Source organism: Herpailurus yagouaroundi, unplaced genomic scaffold (assembly GCF_014898765.1).
Source record: "Herpailurus yagouaroundi ecotype Mexico unplaced genomic scaffold, PumYag 215, whole genome shotgun sequence".
In the NCBI taxonomy this organism is placed as follows: Eukaryota; Metazoa; Chordata; class Mammalia; order Carnivora; family Felidae; genus Herpailurus; species Herpailurus yagouaroundi.
In genome coordinates this window covers 4,762,129-4,780,854 of record NW_024412446.1, presented here as the reverse complement: position 1 = coordinate 4,780,854, position 18,726 = coordinate 4,762,129, and the positions used below count along the sequence as shown (strand labels likewise).

At 39.2% G+C, this 18,726-nt stretch overlaps 2 protein-coding genes across 3 annotated transcripts in view; one reads left to right on the top strand and one right to left on the bottom strand.

Moving 5' to 3' along the window:
- Window positions 1-3,233, top strand: part of SUZ12 (SUZ12 polycomb repressive complex 2 subunit) — a 46,047-nt gene extending 42,814 nt beyond the window's left edge. For both annotated transcript variants that reach the window (XM_040455275.1, XM_040455274.1), the window contains one exon: window positions 876-3,233. In XM_040455275.1, the coding sequence (XP_040311209.1) occupies window positions 876-1,221 (346 nt within the window). In that variant the 3' untranslated portion in view covers window positions 1,222-3,233. The remainder of the gene's footprint in view (window positions 1-875) is intronic.
- An 11,840-nt stretch (window positions 3,234-15,073) lies between these two features.
- Window positions 15,074-18,726, bottom strand: part of CRLF3 (cytokine receptor like factor 3) — a 44,832-nt gene continuing 41,179 nt past the window's right edge. The window contains exons 7-8 of the mRNA XM_040455276.1: window positions 17,393-17,505; window positions 15,074-16,531 (exon numbers count right to left, since the gene is read on the bottom strand). Coding sequence (XP_040311210.1) covers window positions 16,275-16,531; window positions 17,393-17,505 — 370 coding nt within the window. The 3' untranslated portion in view covers window positions 15,074-16,274. The remainder of the gene's footprint in view (window positions 16,532-17,392; window positions 17,506-18,726) is intronic.

Sequence of the window (18,726 nt, the reverse complement as noted above, 5' to 3'; positions counted from 1 at the left end):
GATATAATAAAAAGAATAAAGAAAAAAATTTTCTCCTTGTGTTGAGAACTCTTAGTACTCTTTTGACAACTTTCCTATATATCATACAACAGTGTTAGCTATTGTCATCATGTTGTGCATTATATCCCTAGTTCTTATGTATCTTACAACTGAAAGTTTGTACCTTTTGAATACCTTCCTCCAATCCCCCCTCCCCCCCCCACCTTCTGCCTGTGGTGCCTGTAAGTTTGATCTTTTTTTAAAATGAGTTTTGTTTTTATTTTTTTTAAGTACTCTCTCCCAGCATGGTGCTCAAACTCACAACCCCGAGATCAAGAGTCGTATGCTCTACCAACAGAGCCAGCCAGATGCCCCTGTTTTTTTTGGATTCCACATATAAATGAGATCATACAGTATTTGTCCTTCTTTCTGACTTCTTTTACTTAGCAGAATGCTTACAAGGTCCATCCATATTGTCACAAATGTGACATCTTTGTTTCTTTAAAGGTTTTCCATGAACTGAAAATGCAGAGAAATGCTGCTTCTGAAATAGCAAAGTGTGTCAAGGTCAAGGGAGAGAATAAAGGGGATAGCTAACTTGTTTGTAGAGAGTTCATGAAGGTGGTGCTGGCAAGAGAAAATGCTTTATATACTCTTAATACTGTTGTGTGCAATTTCATTAGGACAGACAGAAATGATTTCTATTTAAGCTCTGGTTAAATTAAATCTCTTAAAAATTTTAAAACCGTAAGCCCATTCAGGTCACTGAATCTCAGCTTCATTGTAGTTTTACTGCTTGTTAAACCATCACTTACTGGAGTATCGTCATAGTTATGTTGCATTTGACAAAAATGCTTTGTATTACTATTGATGTTTGTGTTATTTTTATTAAATAGGTTTATTGCTGACAATCAAATGAATCATGCCTGTATGCTGTTTGTAGAAAACTATGGACAGAAAATAATTAAGAAGAATTTATGTCGAAACTTCATGCTTCATCTAGTCAGCATGCATGACTTTAATCTTATTAGCATAATGTCAATAGATAAAGCTGTTACCAAGCTCCGTGAAATGCAGCAAAAATTAGAAAAAGGAGAATCTGCTTCCCCTGCAAATGAAGAAATCACTGAAGAACAAAATGGGACAGCAAATGGATTTAGTGAAATTAACTCAAAAGAGAAAGCTTTGGAAGCAGATGGTGTCTCAGGGGTTTCAAAACAGAGCAAAAAACAAAAACTCTGAAAAGAAAAGGCCTAACCCCATGTTACGGACAAACACTGAAATTGTCATTCTAGGGAATTCAGCCTCTAGGAAGGGTTTTGTTTTTGTTTGTAATCATAGGTTTCAAACAGGCACTGTTAGATGAAGTAAATGATTTCAACAAGGGTATTTGTATCAGGGTTCTACTTCACTTCATTATGCAGCATTACGTGTATATCAGTTTTATTGATGTCATTAAAACACTCTCTAGTTTGAGCATGAAAAGCAATACTTCAAAGAAAGTATTTTTAACTTTAACAATTGTCTTATGAAATATATTGAATTGATAAGCTAGAAATTATTTCCTATATTTAAATTACAATGTTTTTTGCATTTGTGACTGGCTGTTTTTCTACTTTGTAATTGTGGAACCTTTTCTTGGGGAGGGAAAATTGGAGTGTGATTCCCTTTTTTAAAAATTGGAGATTTCTTGAAATTATGTTGCATTATTATTTGCAATCAAACCTTGATCCTTGATTTTGAAATCATTTATCAATTTGGAATGAAGTTACAATGAGATATTTTATCTAAGTTCATTTTACAATTTTAAAATAGCACTTCTTCATCTTATGCCTGTTTGAGGAATTGTTAATTTTTCATATAGTTGACAGTGAAATGTCATATTGGCTTACAAGGTTACTGACCATTTGTTTTTATGTGGATAATTTTATTGCATTGCTCACCCAGTATATTTTTTTAAACTTGAACATTTGCTGTTTGGTTTTGTTTTGTTTTTTTTCCAACATGGTAATCACATTGAAAATTCAGCTGTCCGCATCTTTTCATGATAAACTAAGGGAAGAATGAGTTTGGGATTTTTAAGATGCCACTTTTGAGGAAGGAAATGTTCTATAAAAATGAACCAGAAGATGTTATAACTTGTTTTTTTCTTTGCAAGGATGTCTTTGTAATGTATTTCATGATTAGAATATCCAATACAGATAAGCTGACTTGAATTGTGAGCAGTTTTGCCCTGTGAGATATGTGTTTTATGCACATATTTGCAGTTGGATTTTCTCCAACAGAAAGTGGTTTCACTACTGGCACATTAACAAGCACCAATAGATTTTTATTCCAACTCCAAGCACTGTGGTTGAGTAACATCACCTCAATTTTTTATTATCCTTAAAGATAATTGCATTTTCATATTCTTTATTTATAAAGGATCAATGCTGCTGTAAATACAGGTATTTTTAATTTTTTAATTTCATTCCACCACCATCAGATGCAGTTCCCTATTTTGTTTAATGAAGGGATATATAAGCTTTCTAATGGTGTCTTCAGAAATTTATAAAATGTAAATACTGATTTGATTGGTCTTTTAAGATGTGTTTAACTGTGAGGCTATTTAACTAATAGTGTGGATGTGATTTGTCATCCAGTATTAAGTTCTTAGTCATTGATTTTTGTGTTAAAAAAATAGGAAAGAGGGAAACTGCAGCTTTCATTACAGACTCCTTGATTGGTAAGCTCTCTACATGAGGAGTTACAGTCAACTCTGATCATGCCTCTGGATAGTGAATCTCGAGCATTTCTCTCGGGCTTTAATTTGCTAAAGCTGTGCACATATGTAAAAAAAAAAAAAATAGATTATTTTAGGGGAGATGTAGGTGTAGAATTATTGCTTATGTCATTTCTTAAGCAGTTATGCTCTTAATGCTTAAAAGAAGGCTAGCATTGTTTGCACAAAAAGTCGGTGATTCCCTCCCCCAAATAGTAATGAAATTACTTCTGTTGAGTAAACTTTTTATGTCATCTTATAATAAAAGCTGAAAAAATCCCTTTGTTTCTATTTATAAAAAAATGCTTTTCTATATGTACCCTTGATAAGAGATTTTGAAGAAATCATGTAAGATGATAAAGCATTTGAATGGTACAGTAGATGTAAAAAAAAAAAAATTCAGTTTAAAAGAACGTTTGTTTTTACATTAAATGTTTATTTGAAATCAAATGATTTTGTACATAAAGTTCAATAATATAAAAGCTGTATTCTGTTTTGGTTTTGGTTTTATTATGCATTGTTAATGCGTATACTGAAATATTCTTTTGGCTATGATAGTAAGGATCCAGAAAAAGTACACCCACTGGTCAGAACTAGAAATTAAGAAAAAAAATTAATGTAAAATCCTGCTTTCAGTTCCAGTGATGTCAAATGCAACTAGTATGTTACTTATGGCAATTTTGGTAATAGTCTAAAAATATTTTTACAGTTCAATGGCAATGTTAACCTAATAGCTTATCCATCTCTGTGGTTTTTTCTTTCTTTTTAATGAAAAAGAATTTATCTTGGCCTTCAAAAAGCTCATAGAGGGGGTACAAATGAGAATTATAAAGTAAAATGAGGGGTGCCTGGGTGACTCAGCTAAGTGTCCGACTCTTGGTTTCGGCCCAGGTCATAATCTCGTGGTTTGTGAGATCAAGCCCTGCTTGGGGCTCTGCATTCACAGTGCAGAGGCTGCCTGGGAGTCTCTCTCTTGCTCTTTCTCTGCCCCTCCCCCGCTTGCTGTCTCTCAAAAAAATAAACTTTAAAAGGATACGCCGTATAATAAAGTTATATACTACATTCTGTGAGGTTAGTTGTTGAAGTTAACGCTGGACAGATAGGGGAAGCTTTACAGAAGAGTTGACAGTTTGGCTGCTCTTGATTGGTAATAGCCTGTGGCCCGTATGCAGGTTGCTGTGTCTTGTTTGAGCTGAGTGCCCCTGTGCTTCCAGAGCTTACTGTATGTAGTATCTTCTAAGCAGTTGCTTCGCCTTTCATTACGTTGCAAGGCCCATCTCACTGGCCTTAGTACTGCCTCACGGTTTTAGTTGGTGCTCAGATATTTGGTGACATGAGCTCAGGGCTTTATAAGCCATGCTATGGGTTTGGATTTCAGCCAGTAGGAGTATTTGGAGATTACCGCACAGATAGGACACAAACCAACCTGTGTTTTTGGTGAGCCGTGGCGGTAAGAATCTGGGAGGGAAGAGGCTCTGCACAGGAAGAATCAATCACTAGGATGCTACTGTAATAGCCCAGGTGAGATATGCAACAGCCTGTCCTGAGAAGCCCTCGTTCAGCGGTGTTGTGGGATGAAGGAGTGATGGGGTGAAGAAGAGTACTGCAGAAAGGAAGCAGTAGTCCTGCAGTGTAGAGAAGGAGTAAGAGCCACTTGAAGGGAGTGAAGTGCTCGGAAACAGTGTTGATGCGTTGAATGCACGGGAAAGGAGTTAGGCTTATGAAGAGTGTGTGGAAAATGGGGCTCTACCAAGACAGGCAAAGAATTTGGGGGAGAATGGATGGGAGGCTTAAGCATGAATGCAGACTAAGACGAGACAGAAGCCAAAGATAAACGTTACCAGAAAGGGAAAGAATAAGAGCAAGAACACAGATGGACTCAGCTTGCTAAAAGAGGAAGTTTTGCTAATACAGTCATTACAAAGTCACTACCGGCACATCACCAAGCACTCAAGACATTTCCAGTGGGAAAATAAGTTGGTACGAGTCTAGAGAGAGCAATCTGGTATGTTCTATTAAAATCATGCATTTTGTTTTGCCGTAACAATTCCATCTTTAGGTAGTTATCCTACAGATAAACTAGAACATGTGTAAAATGACAAATTGCTACCACTGTTAAAAACAGGTTAGAAGTCACCAGGGAACCAGTTAAATGATACACTCCATATGTGGAATACTATGCAGCAATGAAAAAGGATCAAGGTTTTTTTTGCAACGATAAAGGGTACAGAACAGTTTCTAGCATGCTTCAAATTTAATTGAAAAACGAATATACCCCATTTGGTTATAGAATATGTCTGAAGAATACATAGAAATAGTTGCTTTGGGGGAAGATAGCTGGAGTAGAGAACAGATGAGTCTTTTCACATTGCCATTTTTGAAACATCTCAATTTACTATGTATTTTTTATAGTTCATGTTTATTTTTGAGAGAAACAGCACGCCAGTGGGGTAAGGGCAGAGAGAGGGAGACACAGAATCTGAAGCAGGCTCCAGACTCTGAGCTGTCAGTACAGAGCCCGACATGGGGCTCAAACTCACAAACCATGAGATGGCCTGAGCCAAAGTTAGCCGCTTAACTGACATAGCCACGAAGGAGCCCCAAGTTATTATATGTTTTTTTAAATGTTTTATTTATTTGGGGTTTGGGGAGCAGAGAGAGGAAGATAGAGAATCCCAACCAGACTCCACACTGTCAGCGCAGGGCCTGACACAGGGCTTGATCCCATGACCCTGAGATCATGACCTAAGCTGAAATCAAGAGTTGGACGCTTAACTGACTGAGCTACCCAGATGTCCTCCAGTTTTTTTTAATCTTTATTTTCGAGAGAGAGACAGAGTGCGAGCAGGGGAGGAACAGAGAGAGAGAGGGAGACACAGAATCCCAAGCAGTCTCCAGGCTCCAAGCTGTCAGCACAGAGCCTGATGCGAGGCTGGAACTCCCGAACCGTGAGATCATGACCAGAGCCAACGTCGGCTGCTCAACCGACTAAGCCACCCAGGCGCCCCTTCCTATAGTTCTTATATTTAAAAAATCTTTAAAAAATTAAGTCCGGACAATAGAAAAGGTAATTGAAGAAGGATGGTGTTCTCACTAGGAAAAAGGCAAAATGGGTGTGTAGCACAGAGCTCTGAGCACAGTAAATTTCTATGAAGTAAAAATAGTCATTGTCAAAAATAGTTTCTAAAAATTCAATTTGGGGGCACCTGGTTGGCTCAGTTGGTTGTGTCCAACTCTTGACTTTGGCCCCCAGGTCGTGATCTCAGGGTCATGGGATCGAGCTCAGCATGGAACCTGCTTGGGATTCATTCATATTAATTATCTCTCTCTCTCTTTCTCTCTCCCCCCTGCCCCCGCTCATGCTCTAAACTTAAAAAAATTAAAATTCCATTTTATTAAATATAAATGGTATGCCGCTCCTAGAAAGGTGGAAATATGCGAGGTTCTGTTAATTACACCAAGTACCATATTAAAGGAGAGATCTCATTAATGGTTCCTGGTTGTTGTCAGAATGAAATTCATACTCTTCCTGACCTGACTTTATTTATCTTTCCAGTCTTATCTCATGTATGCAGTCTCCCCTCCAACCAAGTGGAGTACCAGGACATGGCAGAAGTTAAATACACACCATGCACTCTGTTGTTCTCAGGATATAGTCTATGATCCAATTCCTGGAGTATCTTGGGTTCCTATGTACTGCTTCCTATGAGGGTAAGGTTGATTTTTATAAAAGGCTAAAAACTCACTAAGTACATTCTTAGACAAGCCTAAGATTGTTACTTAAATGTCACATGGGATGAATCACTTTATAAAGCTGGTTCTAGAAAACAGGGTTGATACTGGACTATTGTATTTATCTTTTCCCATTTTTAAAAAAATACTTATTTTGAGAGACAGAGAAACCATGAGCAGGGGTGGGGCAGAGAGAGAGGCAGAGAGAGAGGGAGAAAGAATCTATGCTGAGCGTGGAGCCTGATGTGGGATTCGACCCCATGAGCTGCGAGATCATGACCTGGGTGGAAACCAAGAGTCAGAGGCTTAACCAACTGAGTCACCCAGGCGCCTCGAGATTAAAAGCTTTTATGAGAGATTAGTTTTATTTTAGCAAATACAGCTTTTGTCTTTTAAGAAGAAAAGTACTAGGTCTTCATTTAAAAGTATTTCTCGGGTGCCTGGGTGGCTCAGTTGGTTAAGCAGCCCACTTCAGCTCAGGTCATGATCCCACGGTCTGTGAGTTCGAGCCCCGCGTCGGGCTCTGTGCTGACAGCTCAGAGCCTGGAGCCCATTTCAGAGTCTGTGTCTCCCTCTCTCTCTGCCCCTCCCCTGTTCATGCTCTCTGTCTCAAAAATAAATAAACGGTAAAAAAAAGAAAAAAAGTATTTCTCAGATGCCCAGATATCAGGCAATGTAGGGTGTCAAGGAGATCCCATAGTTGTGTATTTCACAGACCAGTAATACACATTTTTCACATTGCTGACTTTTTGTTTTGTCTGGTTAGACGATTTGCAAACAGAACAATCAAACCTGACTGACGTCCACTGGCACTTTCACTTTATAAAAGGTCAGTACATAAAGAACAGGAGGGATTATTTCAGAATAAAGGATAGTCTTTTTAGTAGACTACATTTAGATTTGCAACAGAATTACTGTGGAGACTGACTTTTGGTTACTTTGGAGCAGTTGCTCCCAAATCTGCCTTCCAAATAGAACCATTCTGTTTCTTAAAACACACACACACACAACAACAACAACAAGCCTGATCTCCACTGATACGGATTACATCAGAATTTTTGTTATTTTTAGAAGTTCTCCAGGAAATTTTAGTATGCAGTCAGGACTGAGAACATCTGCTACAGTAGATACAAAACCTCAAGGAACTTACAATCTAGTGAGTTCAAAGCAGGTTATTACCAACTTAAATACCCACAAGGCCAGTGAAATGGGTTACGCAGCTGACTGTTACACCAACTTGGGAAGACCAGGAATAAAGTTTTCCAGACAGAAAATAAACATACAACATACAAATGAACAGGCAGCAGCAAAGCACCGAGACTTCTCAATACTAGAAGCTACAAAGAGCGATGCCTTCAAGTTCTCAGAGGAAATGATCTCCGATCTAGAATTCTTAACCAGTCACCACCACTCAAGTGGAGGAAAAAGGAAGGAATTTCCACATCTCTTTCCCCAAAATCTTGCCTCCTGGGTAATGATTCCCAGGAAGTGGAGGAAACGCTTCACTAAAATAATGGAAGAATCCAAGGAAAAAGACCTGGAATGTGGGGAACAGAAAGGGCGGCACTGGATGCGAGCTGAGCAAAGTCCACATTCCAGCGTGGAGCTCTACATGCATGTGGCTGCCTGAGCCAGGTTGGGAGACACCCACATGAGTGTGTTTCTGTCAGTAACAGTCGTCACAAGAGCTTGCTGTTACCAATAATTTAATACATTTCACTTCTTGACCTTAGACTAATCCTTCATGTAATAACAGAGGCCCTCAGGTGCTTGCTTTTACCTCTCTACAGGGAAATCCCTCCTAAGAGCTGCATTTACTTTTTCTATTTACTGTTCTATTTTTATGTTTTGACATTAAATCTATCACATAGCTTCAGAATTTATGCTTCTCCAAGAAAACGGAATATCATGTCTTTCCTATTCCTCTTGGTAAACACAACTAAAAGTTCTGGAAAAAAATGTGGAAAAAAAAAAAAAAGCCACCTAAGAAGACTCTGAAGATCTGGTCAACTGGCTCGGAATCTCAGAACCCAAGGATCAACACAGTGGTGAGTTCCTTGGATTTTCTTGTCTCGTGTATCCCAGAACTGGGGCTGAGGAAGCCAGCAACCAGGAAATGCCAACAAAGAAAGACCAAAAAAGCCCCAACAAAAGCCTGCTCTCTCTAGCCAAAGGACCACAAAAGGGGCAGCCTTGTAAGACAGCCTTTAGCCAACCACAGCTTTCTTCCAGGCAAATGCTACTGTACAGGGTTGAATAGTGGCCCATAAAACAATATGCCCACATCTTGGAACTTGTGATGGTGGCCTCATTTGGAAAAATAATCTCTGTAGATACAAAAAGTTAAGGATCTTGAGATAAGATCATCGTGGATTATCTGGATGGGTCCTAAAGCCAAGACAAGTGTCCTTGTAAGAAACAGAAGGTGGCCGTGAGAAGATAGGGTCAGACTCCGAGATTGGAGTTATGCAGGGGCAAGTGAAGGAGTATCTGAAGCCACCAGAACCTGGCAGAGGTAAAGAACGGTCCCCTGTAGACCCTTTGGAGGGAGCACAGTCTTGCCAAAACCGTGATTTCAGACTTGTGTCCTCCAAAACTGTGAGAATAAATTCCTGTCTGTTTAAGCCACTGAGACTGTAGAAATTTGTTATGGAAGCCCTAAGATTAACAAAAATAACTACAGAAAAGGCTGTTTCCTTATCCTGCCCATGTTGGCAAAGGCCCGGGGTAGCCTAGACTTCCACATTCATGAGGCTGTAATGAGATACCCCAACACCTCTGCCAAGATGGTGTCAGAGAAGACCAAACAGGGAGGCAAAACTTTCACCCCACTGGGCAGCAAGGAAGCCACTTCCCACGGTGAGAGAGGAGCCTGGACCTCCACACCCACCACCAAGATCCCTCTCCCCCTCTCTGATACGCAGTCTTAGAAGAAGCCTACTGAAGAGTCAGGACTTCCACCACTGCTGAGGGGAATGAGGCCACCCCTGCTACAGTGTCAGCGGGGGTCACAGAAGGAACCCCCCATGCCCATGCGACCAGTAACAGGGGTCTGGTCTCCTCCTGGCTGTCAACAGAGGCCAAGGGGAAGCTAATCTTCTATCTCCACGTGGCAGTAATGAGGCACTGCCCACCACCCCCACCCCCCGCCCCAACTTCTCCTGCTGGAGTGGTATCAAGAGACCAGCTGAAAGAGATCCAAAGTCTCATAACATAATACAAAATGCCCACATTTCAATAGAAAATCATGTCGTATCAAGAACCAGAAAGATCTTGGGGCGCCTGGGTGGCGCAGTCGGTTAAGCGTCCGACTTCAGGTCACGATCTCGCGGTCCGTGAGTTCGAGCCCCGCGTCGGGCTCTGGGCTGATGGCTCGGAGCCTGGAGCCTGTTTCCGAATCTGTGTCTCCCTCTCTCTCTGCCCCTCCCCCGTTCATGCTCTGTCTCTCTCTGTCCCAAAAATAAATAAACGTTGAAAAAAAAAATTTAAAAAAAAGAACCAGAAAGATCTCAAAAGAAAGACAACAGATGCCAACCCCAGGCTGACAAAGCTATTTGAATTATCTGACAAAGATTAAAAAGCACTGTATTAGAGTTCTCCAAAAAACACAGAACCAGTGCACGATTAGAGAAGCTGAGAAGTCCCAAAATCTGCTGCCTGCAAGCTGGGAACCCAGGGAAGCCGGTGATGTAGTTCGTAGGCCTGAGAGCCAATGGTGTAGATTCCAGTCCAGATAGGAAGGCCCTAGAGCCAGAAGCACTGAGGGCAGGAGATCCATGTCCTAGCTCAACAGGCAGAGAGCGAATTCTACTTTCCTCTGCCTTTTGTTCTATTTAAGCCATCAACAGATTGGATGGGGCCCAACACATTGGGGACAGCCACCTGCTTTACTCAAGTCCATCAATTCAAATGCCAATCTTTTCCAGAAACACCCTCACTGAACACCCAGAATAACGTTTTAATTAGCCATCTACCCAGAAGAACTGACACGTACAACTAGACATCACCAGAGCCATGATTAAAATGTTTCAACAAGCAATTATGCACACACTTGAGCCAGATGAGAAAATGAACAGCCTCAGCAAAGAATATAAAAAATCTGCACGGAAACAGAAGATTATGACTATGACCCAAATGGATGCTTTAGAGCTGAAAAATACAATAACCAAAATATATAACAAAGAGCTCAGTAGGGACCCAAAAGTAGAATGAATGTGATAGAGGACGACAGATCAGTGGACTGGAAGTACAACAAGAGGAATTACCTAAAATGAATAACAGAGAGAAAGCCAGCTTCAAACAACCAAACAAAACCTCAGGAGTCAGTGGGGATATATGAAAGATGTAAAGTTTGTGTCACTGGAGTCCTAGAAGAAAAGGAAAAAGGGCAGGGCTGAAAAAAGTACTTGAAATAATGGCTGACAACTTTCCAAATTTGGCAAGAGATATAAACCTAACAATTCAAGAAGCTGAGGAACCCAAACAAGATAACCCCAAAGAATCCCAGGCACAGACGCATCATAATTATACTTCTAGAAGAATGCCGAAAGTAGGTTCTTGGAACAGAAGGGAAATGGTAATGGACACTTGGAACATCATGAAGGAAAATAAAACACAGTAAACAGAAATACAGATAAATAACAACAGACACTTCTCTTGAGTTTTCTGAAATATTTTTTGTTAGGTCAACATTGTCTATGTTCTAAATGTTTATAGAGAAAATATTTAAGAAAGATAATTACTGTACATGGGGGAGGATAAAGACATGTAAAGATTATTTCACTTGAATGGATAAAACGATGACACCAACAGACTGGGAAGTTTTATATCCCCCGTATCCAAAAGTGGAGCATGGCTATTTCATAAGCGGGGTACCTGGGTGGCTCAGTCGGTTAAGCTTCCGACTTCAGCTCAGGTCATGATCTCCCCGGTTCATGAGTTTGAGCCCCACATTGGGCTCACTGCTGTCGGCGCAGAGCCTGCTTGGGATCTTCTGTGCCCCTCTCTCTCTGCCCCTCTCCCACTGGTTCTCTCTCAAAATAAATAAGCTTAAAAAAAAAAACAAAAACAAAAACTTGTTGTAAGCTGAAATGGCATAAAGTGAACAATATCCCCCGCTTTCTAAAAGTTCACATTATGCCACGTCACTTTACAAGAAGACCTACCTCAGTGCGTTTTCACTAATGCAAAGAAATCCAAAGAGGATTTATGCTTTTATGAAAAAAACCATTACCGTATTAATGTAAGTATACCTACATATGTATATCTGTAGAAACACACATGCACAACATATATATGTAATGTATATGCTATACATATATTAATGTATATATACTGTGTATATCAATTGTGTATGTTATAAACGTGTATTTTTAATATCTAGAACAATTACTAAAGAAGTTACAGAATGAGACACTCAAAAACACTATAGATAAGTCAAAATGGAATTCCAAAATATGTTCAACCCACAAGAATGCAGAAAACAGAAAACCAGAGAGAACAGAAAACAAAAAAGAAAAGTGGCAAACTTAAATCCTGACAAATCAATAATAACAATTAAATATAAATGGTCTATATAGACCAAACGCAACTCAGAACTGACTCCAAATATATTAATATGGAAAAGTTGAAGGCACAGGACAGAAAATATATATCATGTGAACATTAATCAGAGGAAGGCAAGAGAGGCTGGATTCATATAGATAAAGTAGACTCCGAAGGAAAGAAAATTATCAGAGAGGGACATTACGAAAAAATGGTCAGTCCACCAAAAAGATACGGCAATCCTAAGTGTGTATTCATAAGACAAAAGAGTTACAAAAGATATGAGTCAAAAACTGATTGAATAAGAGAAGAAACAGACAAACCCATTATTACAACACCCCGTTCTCAAGAACTGATAGAGCAACAAGACAGAAAATCAGGAAAGATACATATAGAACTCTACAAGATCAAAACATTCTACTCATTAAGATTAAGACACGCAGTCTTTTTAAGTGCCCAAAGAACATATACCAAAACTGACCATATGCTGGGATATAAGTCAACAAATATGAAATAATGGAAATCATATACACTGTTCTTCAAACACAGTATAATCAAACTAGAAGTCAATAACAGAAAGATGGCAGGAAAATCTCCCAACACTCAGAAACTAAATAACACATTTCTAGGAAGTCCATGGGCTGAAGAGGAAATCTTGAGGGAGGAAAAAAACTTGAGTTCAGCAATTTTGCAGGATACAAGATAAACTACAAAGACATATTCTATATATTAGGAATGAACATGTGAAAACCAAAATTAAAAATACAATACCATTTACAATCACTAAAATAAAACAAAACACTTAGGTGTCAATGTAACAAAACTTAGCTGAAACTTCCGGCATAGTTTCAGTATGCTGGAAACTACAAAATGCAGGTAAAAGAAATCAAAAACCTAAATGGATGGAGAAACATACTGTATTCATGGATTGGAAGAATCAACATAGCAAGGATGTCAACTCTTCCCAAATTGATAGGTTTAACACAATGCCTATAGAAATCTCAGCAAGATTTTTTGTAGATATAAACAACATATTCTAAAATCTACATTGGAAGGCAAAGAAACTGGAATACCTAAAACTTCTCTTTCACCTTTTTTCTTTTTTAAGTAATCTCTACACCCAACGTGGGGCTCGAACTCACAACTCCGAGATCAAGAGTAGGATGCTCTACCAACCGAGCCAGCCAGGCGCCCCATTAAAACAACTTTTTAAAAGATGAATAAAAGAGAAGTCAGCCTACCCAATTTTAAAACCTTATATAGCTACAGTAATCACACTGTGTGGTACTGACAGAGGGACAGACCCACAGATCAGTGGAACAAAGAGCCTAGAAACAGGCTCACACAAATATGTCCAACTGATTTTGGACAAAGGAGCAACAGCAGTTCAATGGAGGAAAGACAGCCTCTGCTACAAACGACACTGGAGCAACAGATCAGCCGTATGAACAGATATGTTCCTAAGTGAAACTTAACCTTATAAAAAATCAAAATGGATCACAAACATAAATGTAATAGGTTAAGCTCTGAAACTTTCAGGAAAAAACACAGGAAAAACTCTTTGGGGTCCAGGGCTAGGCAGAGTTCACAGACTGGAGAGCAAAAGCACAATCATAAAAAGAAAGATTAATAAATTCAATTTCATCAACAGTAGAAACTTTTATTCTGGAAAAGACCCTGGTATAAGGATGCAAAGACCAGCCAGAGACCAGGTATCTGCAGACCATAAATCCAACAAAGCACCAGCATCTAGAACATATAAAGATAACGTGCTACTCCAACAACTGCTATCATTGATCCCATGGCTGATTCTTATCTACACCTGAGGCTTTCCCAGTAGTGTCCACTCTTCCCAGGAGCACAACGGTTATGAGTAGGGGCTCCAGACCTAATCGGGTCTGGGCTAGGATCCTGACTAGGCTAGTTACTAGTCTTGACCTTAGACAAATTAGTTCACATCTCTTGTGCCTAAGTTCTATTGTCTCTAAAGTACAATAACAGTACTAACAGTACAGTATATATCATGTGGATTAAATGAGATAATAAATGTATTTTGAAAATTCAGCATTGTGCCTGGCACGTAGTAGGGGATCAATAAAGATCAATTCTTATTATCGTTTTAATTATCATCACCCAAACTCTCTCACCCCTCCAAGCATACAAATAGATTTGGAATACTGGGCTCCTTTATCTGTTTAAACAGAATGAGTTGGCTTTTAACAAAATCTTATGTTCACAGTTCAAGGGGCAAAAAAAAAAAGCAGGGGCACCTGGCTGGCTCTGTCACAGTGGAGTATGAGACTCCTGATGCGAGACTCCTGGTGCGAGCCCCACACTGGGTATAGAGATTACTTAAAACCTTTTTTTAAAAACTCTTTTTATTATTTTTTAAAGTTTATTTATTTATTTTGAGGGGGGTCTAGGGAGGGGGGGAGGGAGAGAGAGAGAGAGAATCCAAGGCAGGCTCCACACGGTCAGCACAGAGCCCAACGTGGGGCTCGAACTCACAAACCAGGAGATCATGACCCGAGCTGAAACTAAGAGTCAGACACTTAGCTTGACTGAGCCACCCAGGCATCCCCAAAAATAAAATCTTAAAACAAAACAAAACAAAAAAAAACCCCGCAGTATTTAAAGTAGCTTCAGAGTTGAAATTTTGCAATCCACTCCTATCTAGAATTAAGTCGGGTTTTAGTCATTTTTGTGAAAAGGCAGATTCTAAGGATATAAATGTAAGATGTCGCCCTCCTGCAGAGGATAAGAAATAATGAGGTTCAATAAGGAACTGACAAATGAAGGAAATGAGATGAAAACATTCTGGAGAAAATAACCCATCCATATTCATTCAATCCGACTTTTACTGGACACACGTTATATGTCAGGCACGATGCTCAGTATCAGATACACAGAAGATAAAGCCTAAGTAACCTGACAACAAGTTACAATGATATTTGCATTAAAATGACTGGAGACACAAGAAATCCTTTCCTCCCTCTACTTAAAAGTAAAGATTAAAATTGGATTCATCACATCTCACAGAAGAAAAAAATACACACATTTAACTTTGAGGTTTTTATTTTGTTTCAGACAGCTGGACGAGACATCTACACTCTAGCACATCTTCTTAATGGTCACTAAACAGGTGAAAGCGACTTACTTGTATATAAAAAGGCAAGGGAAAAAGGTCATGATTGTCCAACAGGGAATGTGAATCCCCAAATAAATTATCTTACAAAAATATCAAACTTGCGTTTCCACATTTCTACTGTTAAAAATGAAGGAAAAAAATTCACATTAAAAAAAATCTGTAGGCTGGTATAGCAAGTTAAGCTAATCATTTTTACACACTAAGTCCTTCAAATAAATATTTTAAACAAATTGAAGTTTTCCAAAAAATAGGTCAAGTATTTAGCCTATATTTGTTTGGTCCACTAACAGACCGTTTATAAAACTGATATTAAACTGGACTGTAGCTCAAACCCTATCAGGAGTAACACATACATCACTGAGGCTGGACATGCACATGTGCACATGACATACGTGTGAATGGCCACTGCTGTGCGTACTACTTTGTAGTTTTACCCTGTAAAAATCCTCCAAACTATCATGAATCGAACTGCAAGGAAAGAAAAAAGCAAGTACTTGCCTATTGTAGACATGTGCTCAGTAATTTAAAAACACACAAAACCTATCACGCTTTTGGGACTTCAAGATCACTGAACAGGAGATAAAATTCAATACTGCTTACAGATACGTGAATATGGAGAGCATACTCAACACTCACGTGGAGAGCACACAAGTGAAGGCATATTACAGAACTCTGGCCTGTGGCTGGTCTAGTCCTGTTGTTTTATCCTAAAGTCTTACATGGCCTTGGATCCTTAAAAGATAGAGGTTTAATAAAATAATGTTACACTAGGTTTTTCTGTTCTAATAACCAGCTTTTAAAGAAGTACAGTAGAAGGGTACAGGGCTTTCTGTATCTCCTCATACTTTAAAAGCCAATTTGATTTTTATCGTGATGTTGATATTCCAATTAACACTACACTAAAAGTAAAACTGACTGCACTATGGTTTTGTCCACAATAGTCAAATCTTTTCTTGCTAAAATGTTCCAAATAAATCCAGTAAACAATTTCCATTTTCAATGGCTTAACTGAGAGATGAATCTAACAATTTTTTTAACCAATTTCAACTAAACTGAGCTGAGGACAGCTACATTTAAAACCCTGCAAACCAAAGCCAATCATCCAAAAATCTAGAACACCAACACTTTCCATCCAGGATAGAAAAATGAGCATCCAAAATAAAGAGAACCACAAGATTGATCCAGTAGCCAATCAAAAACCACTTCTCTGTTATTCGAACTAATAGTTACTCGAAGCTTGAAGTTTCCTCCTTCGTTATTATTGGTGGATCCCAGAGTCACAGCTTCAATGTCAAATGTGACAGTGGACCCAGAAGTAACTGCTGGCAACTGATTAGTCATTTCTTTTCCATTTACAAAAACTGCACCTAAAATGTTAAGGTAAAGAGTCATTTACATGTGAGCAATAATGAAGAAATGAAACGGATTCTAGATTACTGATAACACAGCTAATTTCCTAACTCACTTCAAGAAAACATTCTGGAACGCCAACTGGTCAAAGAGAATGCATCTCAATATGTTAATTAACCGCCATCCCCAAGGCAGGAGAAAAAGTTAAAGCTTTAATCACATTTCAGAGTTCTGGTCGAGGGTGCTACTCTTTTAGAACAGAGACTGAATTTCCAATGTGGATGGGATCAAAAGAAACTTGACTCCATTACAAGATTACATCCTGTGAAACAGAAAGACTGTTGTTGCACGTGAAATAAAGAGTCTTTTTCTACCTACTGCTTGACCCATACCAGGAAATAGTAACACATCTTCAGAGGGGATTTTAAAAGTGTGATTACGGTAGAGTAAGGGGCCAAAGAACCCTACGGAGATAAAACAAATTAAGTCAACACTCTCTTCAGTTCATTGATCTGTGTTGAGTTTAGATGCCCTATATACACAGAATCCAGAGGTAGACTCCCTGGTGCAGATCCCACAGTCACCTCTAAGCTAAGGGAGTTTAAGCTGGTCACTTAACCTCTCTGTGGCTCAGTTTTCATCATCTATAAAATGGGTATACTACGACTCCCCACTTCAACAAGTTGTTAAAAGGATTAAATAATTTACTATTTATAAAGGGAACAGAATAATGCCTGGTACGTAGTAGCCATATAGGTATGTCATAAAGACTTGAACTTTCTCGTGTCCTGCTACAAATGCGTGATGTTGGAATAGGTTCAGATGTTACCACAGTAATTCATGTATTTCAAAGAGGAGAGCAGTTGTGTATCTCTTACCATTTGTACTAATGCACACTGCTTGGTCACGCTGCAGAGAGTCATAGCCATTCTGTTTTTCTGCACACACTCCTATACTGTCTCTTCTGTCTGGTTGGCCCACAGTCTCAACTCTGTAAATGAGAGAGAAAGTCATTAATCTTTTTTTTTCTTAAATATGATCTGTAACAGTTACTAAGGTTAAAAAGAACAATGTCATCATAATTGCTCTTAGTAATAGCTAACAATGATTCAGCACTTCCTAAATTCCAGGCACTATTCTAAACATTCTGTATCTATCTGCCAATCACCACATTCGATTCACGTAACAAGCCATGAGGTAGGTAGTACCTCATTATTACCATACCCATTTTATACGTGAGAAGAAACAGGATTAAAAAGAGGCTAAATACCCTGACCCTGATCGCCTGGCTGAGTGCTGGGCCCATGACGGCAACTCAGGCATTCTAATCGCAGGGTGTACGTTAACTACTTGCAGCTGTGACGACGCATTTCCACTTTATGTTCTGGCTCTGGACATATATTCTAGAAAGCCTGTCATGTCATACTTGCCATTATAATAAATGTGACTGTTACTGCCATCACCTAAACCTTGAACGTGAGAGTGTAAGCAATGGTTTGATTACTGTTTGTCAAGTTTTTAAAGCCTTTAAAAAACAGACACTCTAGTCTTTATCAAACGGATGATATAGTTACGAACATACTTTGCTTGGAGGACTTCATGTGTGGAAAGTTGAAGCATTTCTTTTTGTGTTTTAGTCTCAAAATACATCATCATGCCCTCCAGAAATAGGAAACTTAAATATAAAGTCAACCTATATCTCTACCACCAGATGCATCTTTCCCTCTGTTCCAGAAAGCCAGACTTTGCAAGGACAGAAAAAGAAAAATTAGCAAGGAACAAGATGTAGCTTTACCACGGGAAGAGGTGATGATTTCTAGTCAGCAGAGCCTCAAAATGTCTTATGTTGCAAAGTGGCAAATATGCAAGATCAAGATAAATACGTAGGCAGGTTTCTGAAGTCACTGCACTTGTGAACTGGCGGCAGTCTTAGAGGACAGTGACGTCACTGTTATAGCAGAATTGGGAGTCCCAGTCCTCACTCTACCACAGAAACATGGCTTTCACAATGATGCTCAGAAACACCTTTCTGAGCACTCCAGAATCCAGTTAAGAAGTGACAGTACCCCCAGGGGAGCACAACGCTGAAAACAGCTACACTGCAATGGGTAACAAGAGACATTTCACTTTCCCAAGTCAGTCCCTCTTCCAAGCTACCACAGCTCAGTGCCTGGTAAGAACACCTGGCTTCTGACTTTTTCTTTGGGGGGGG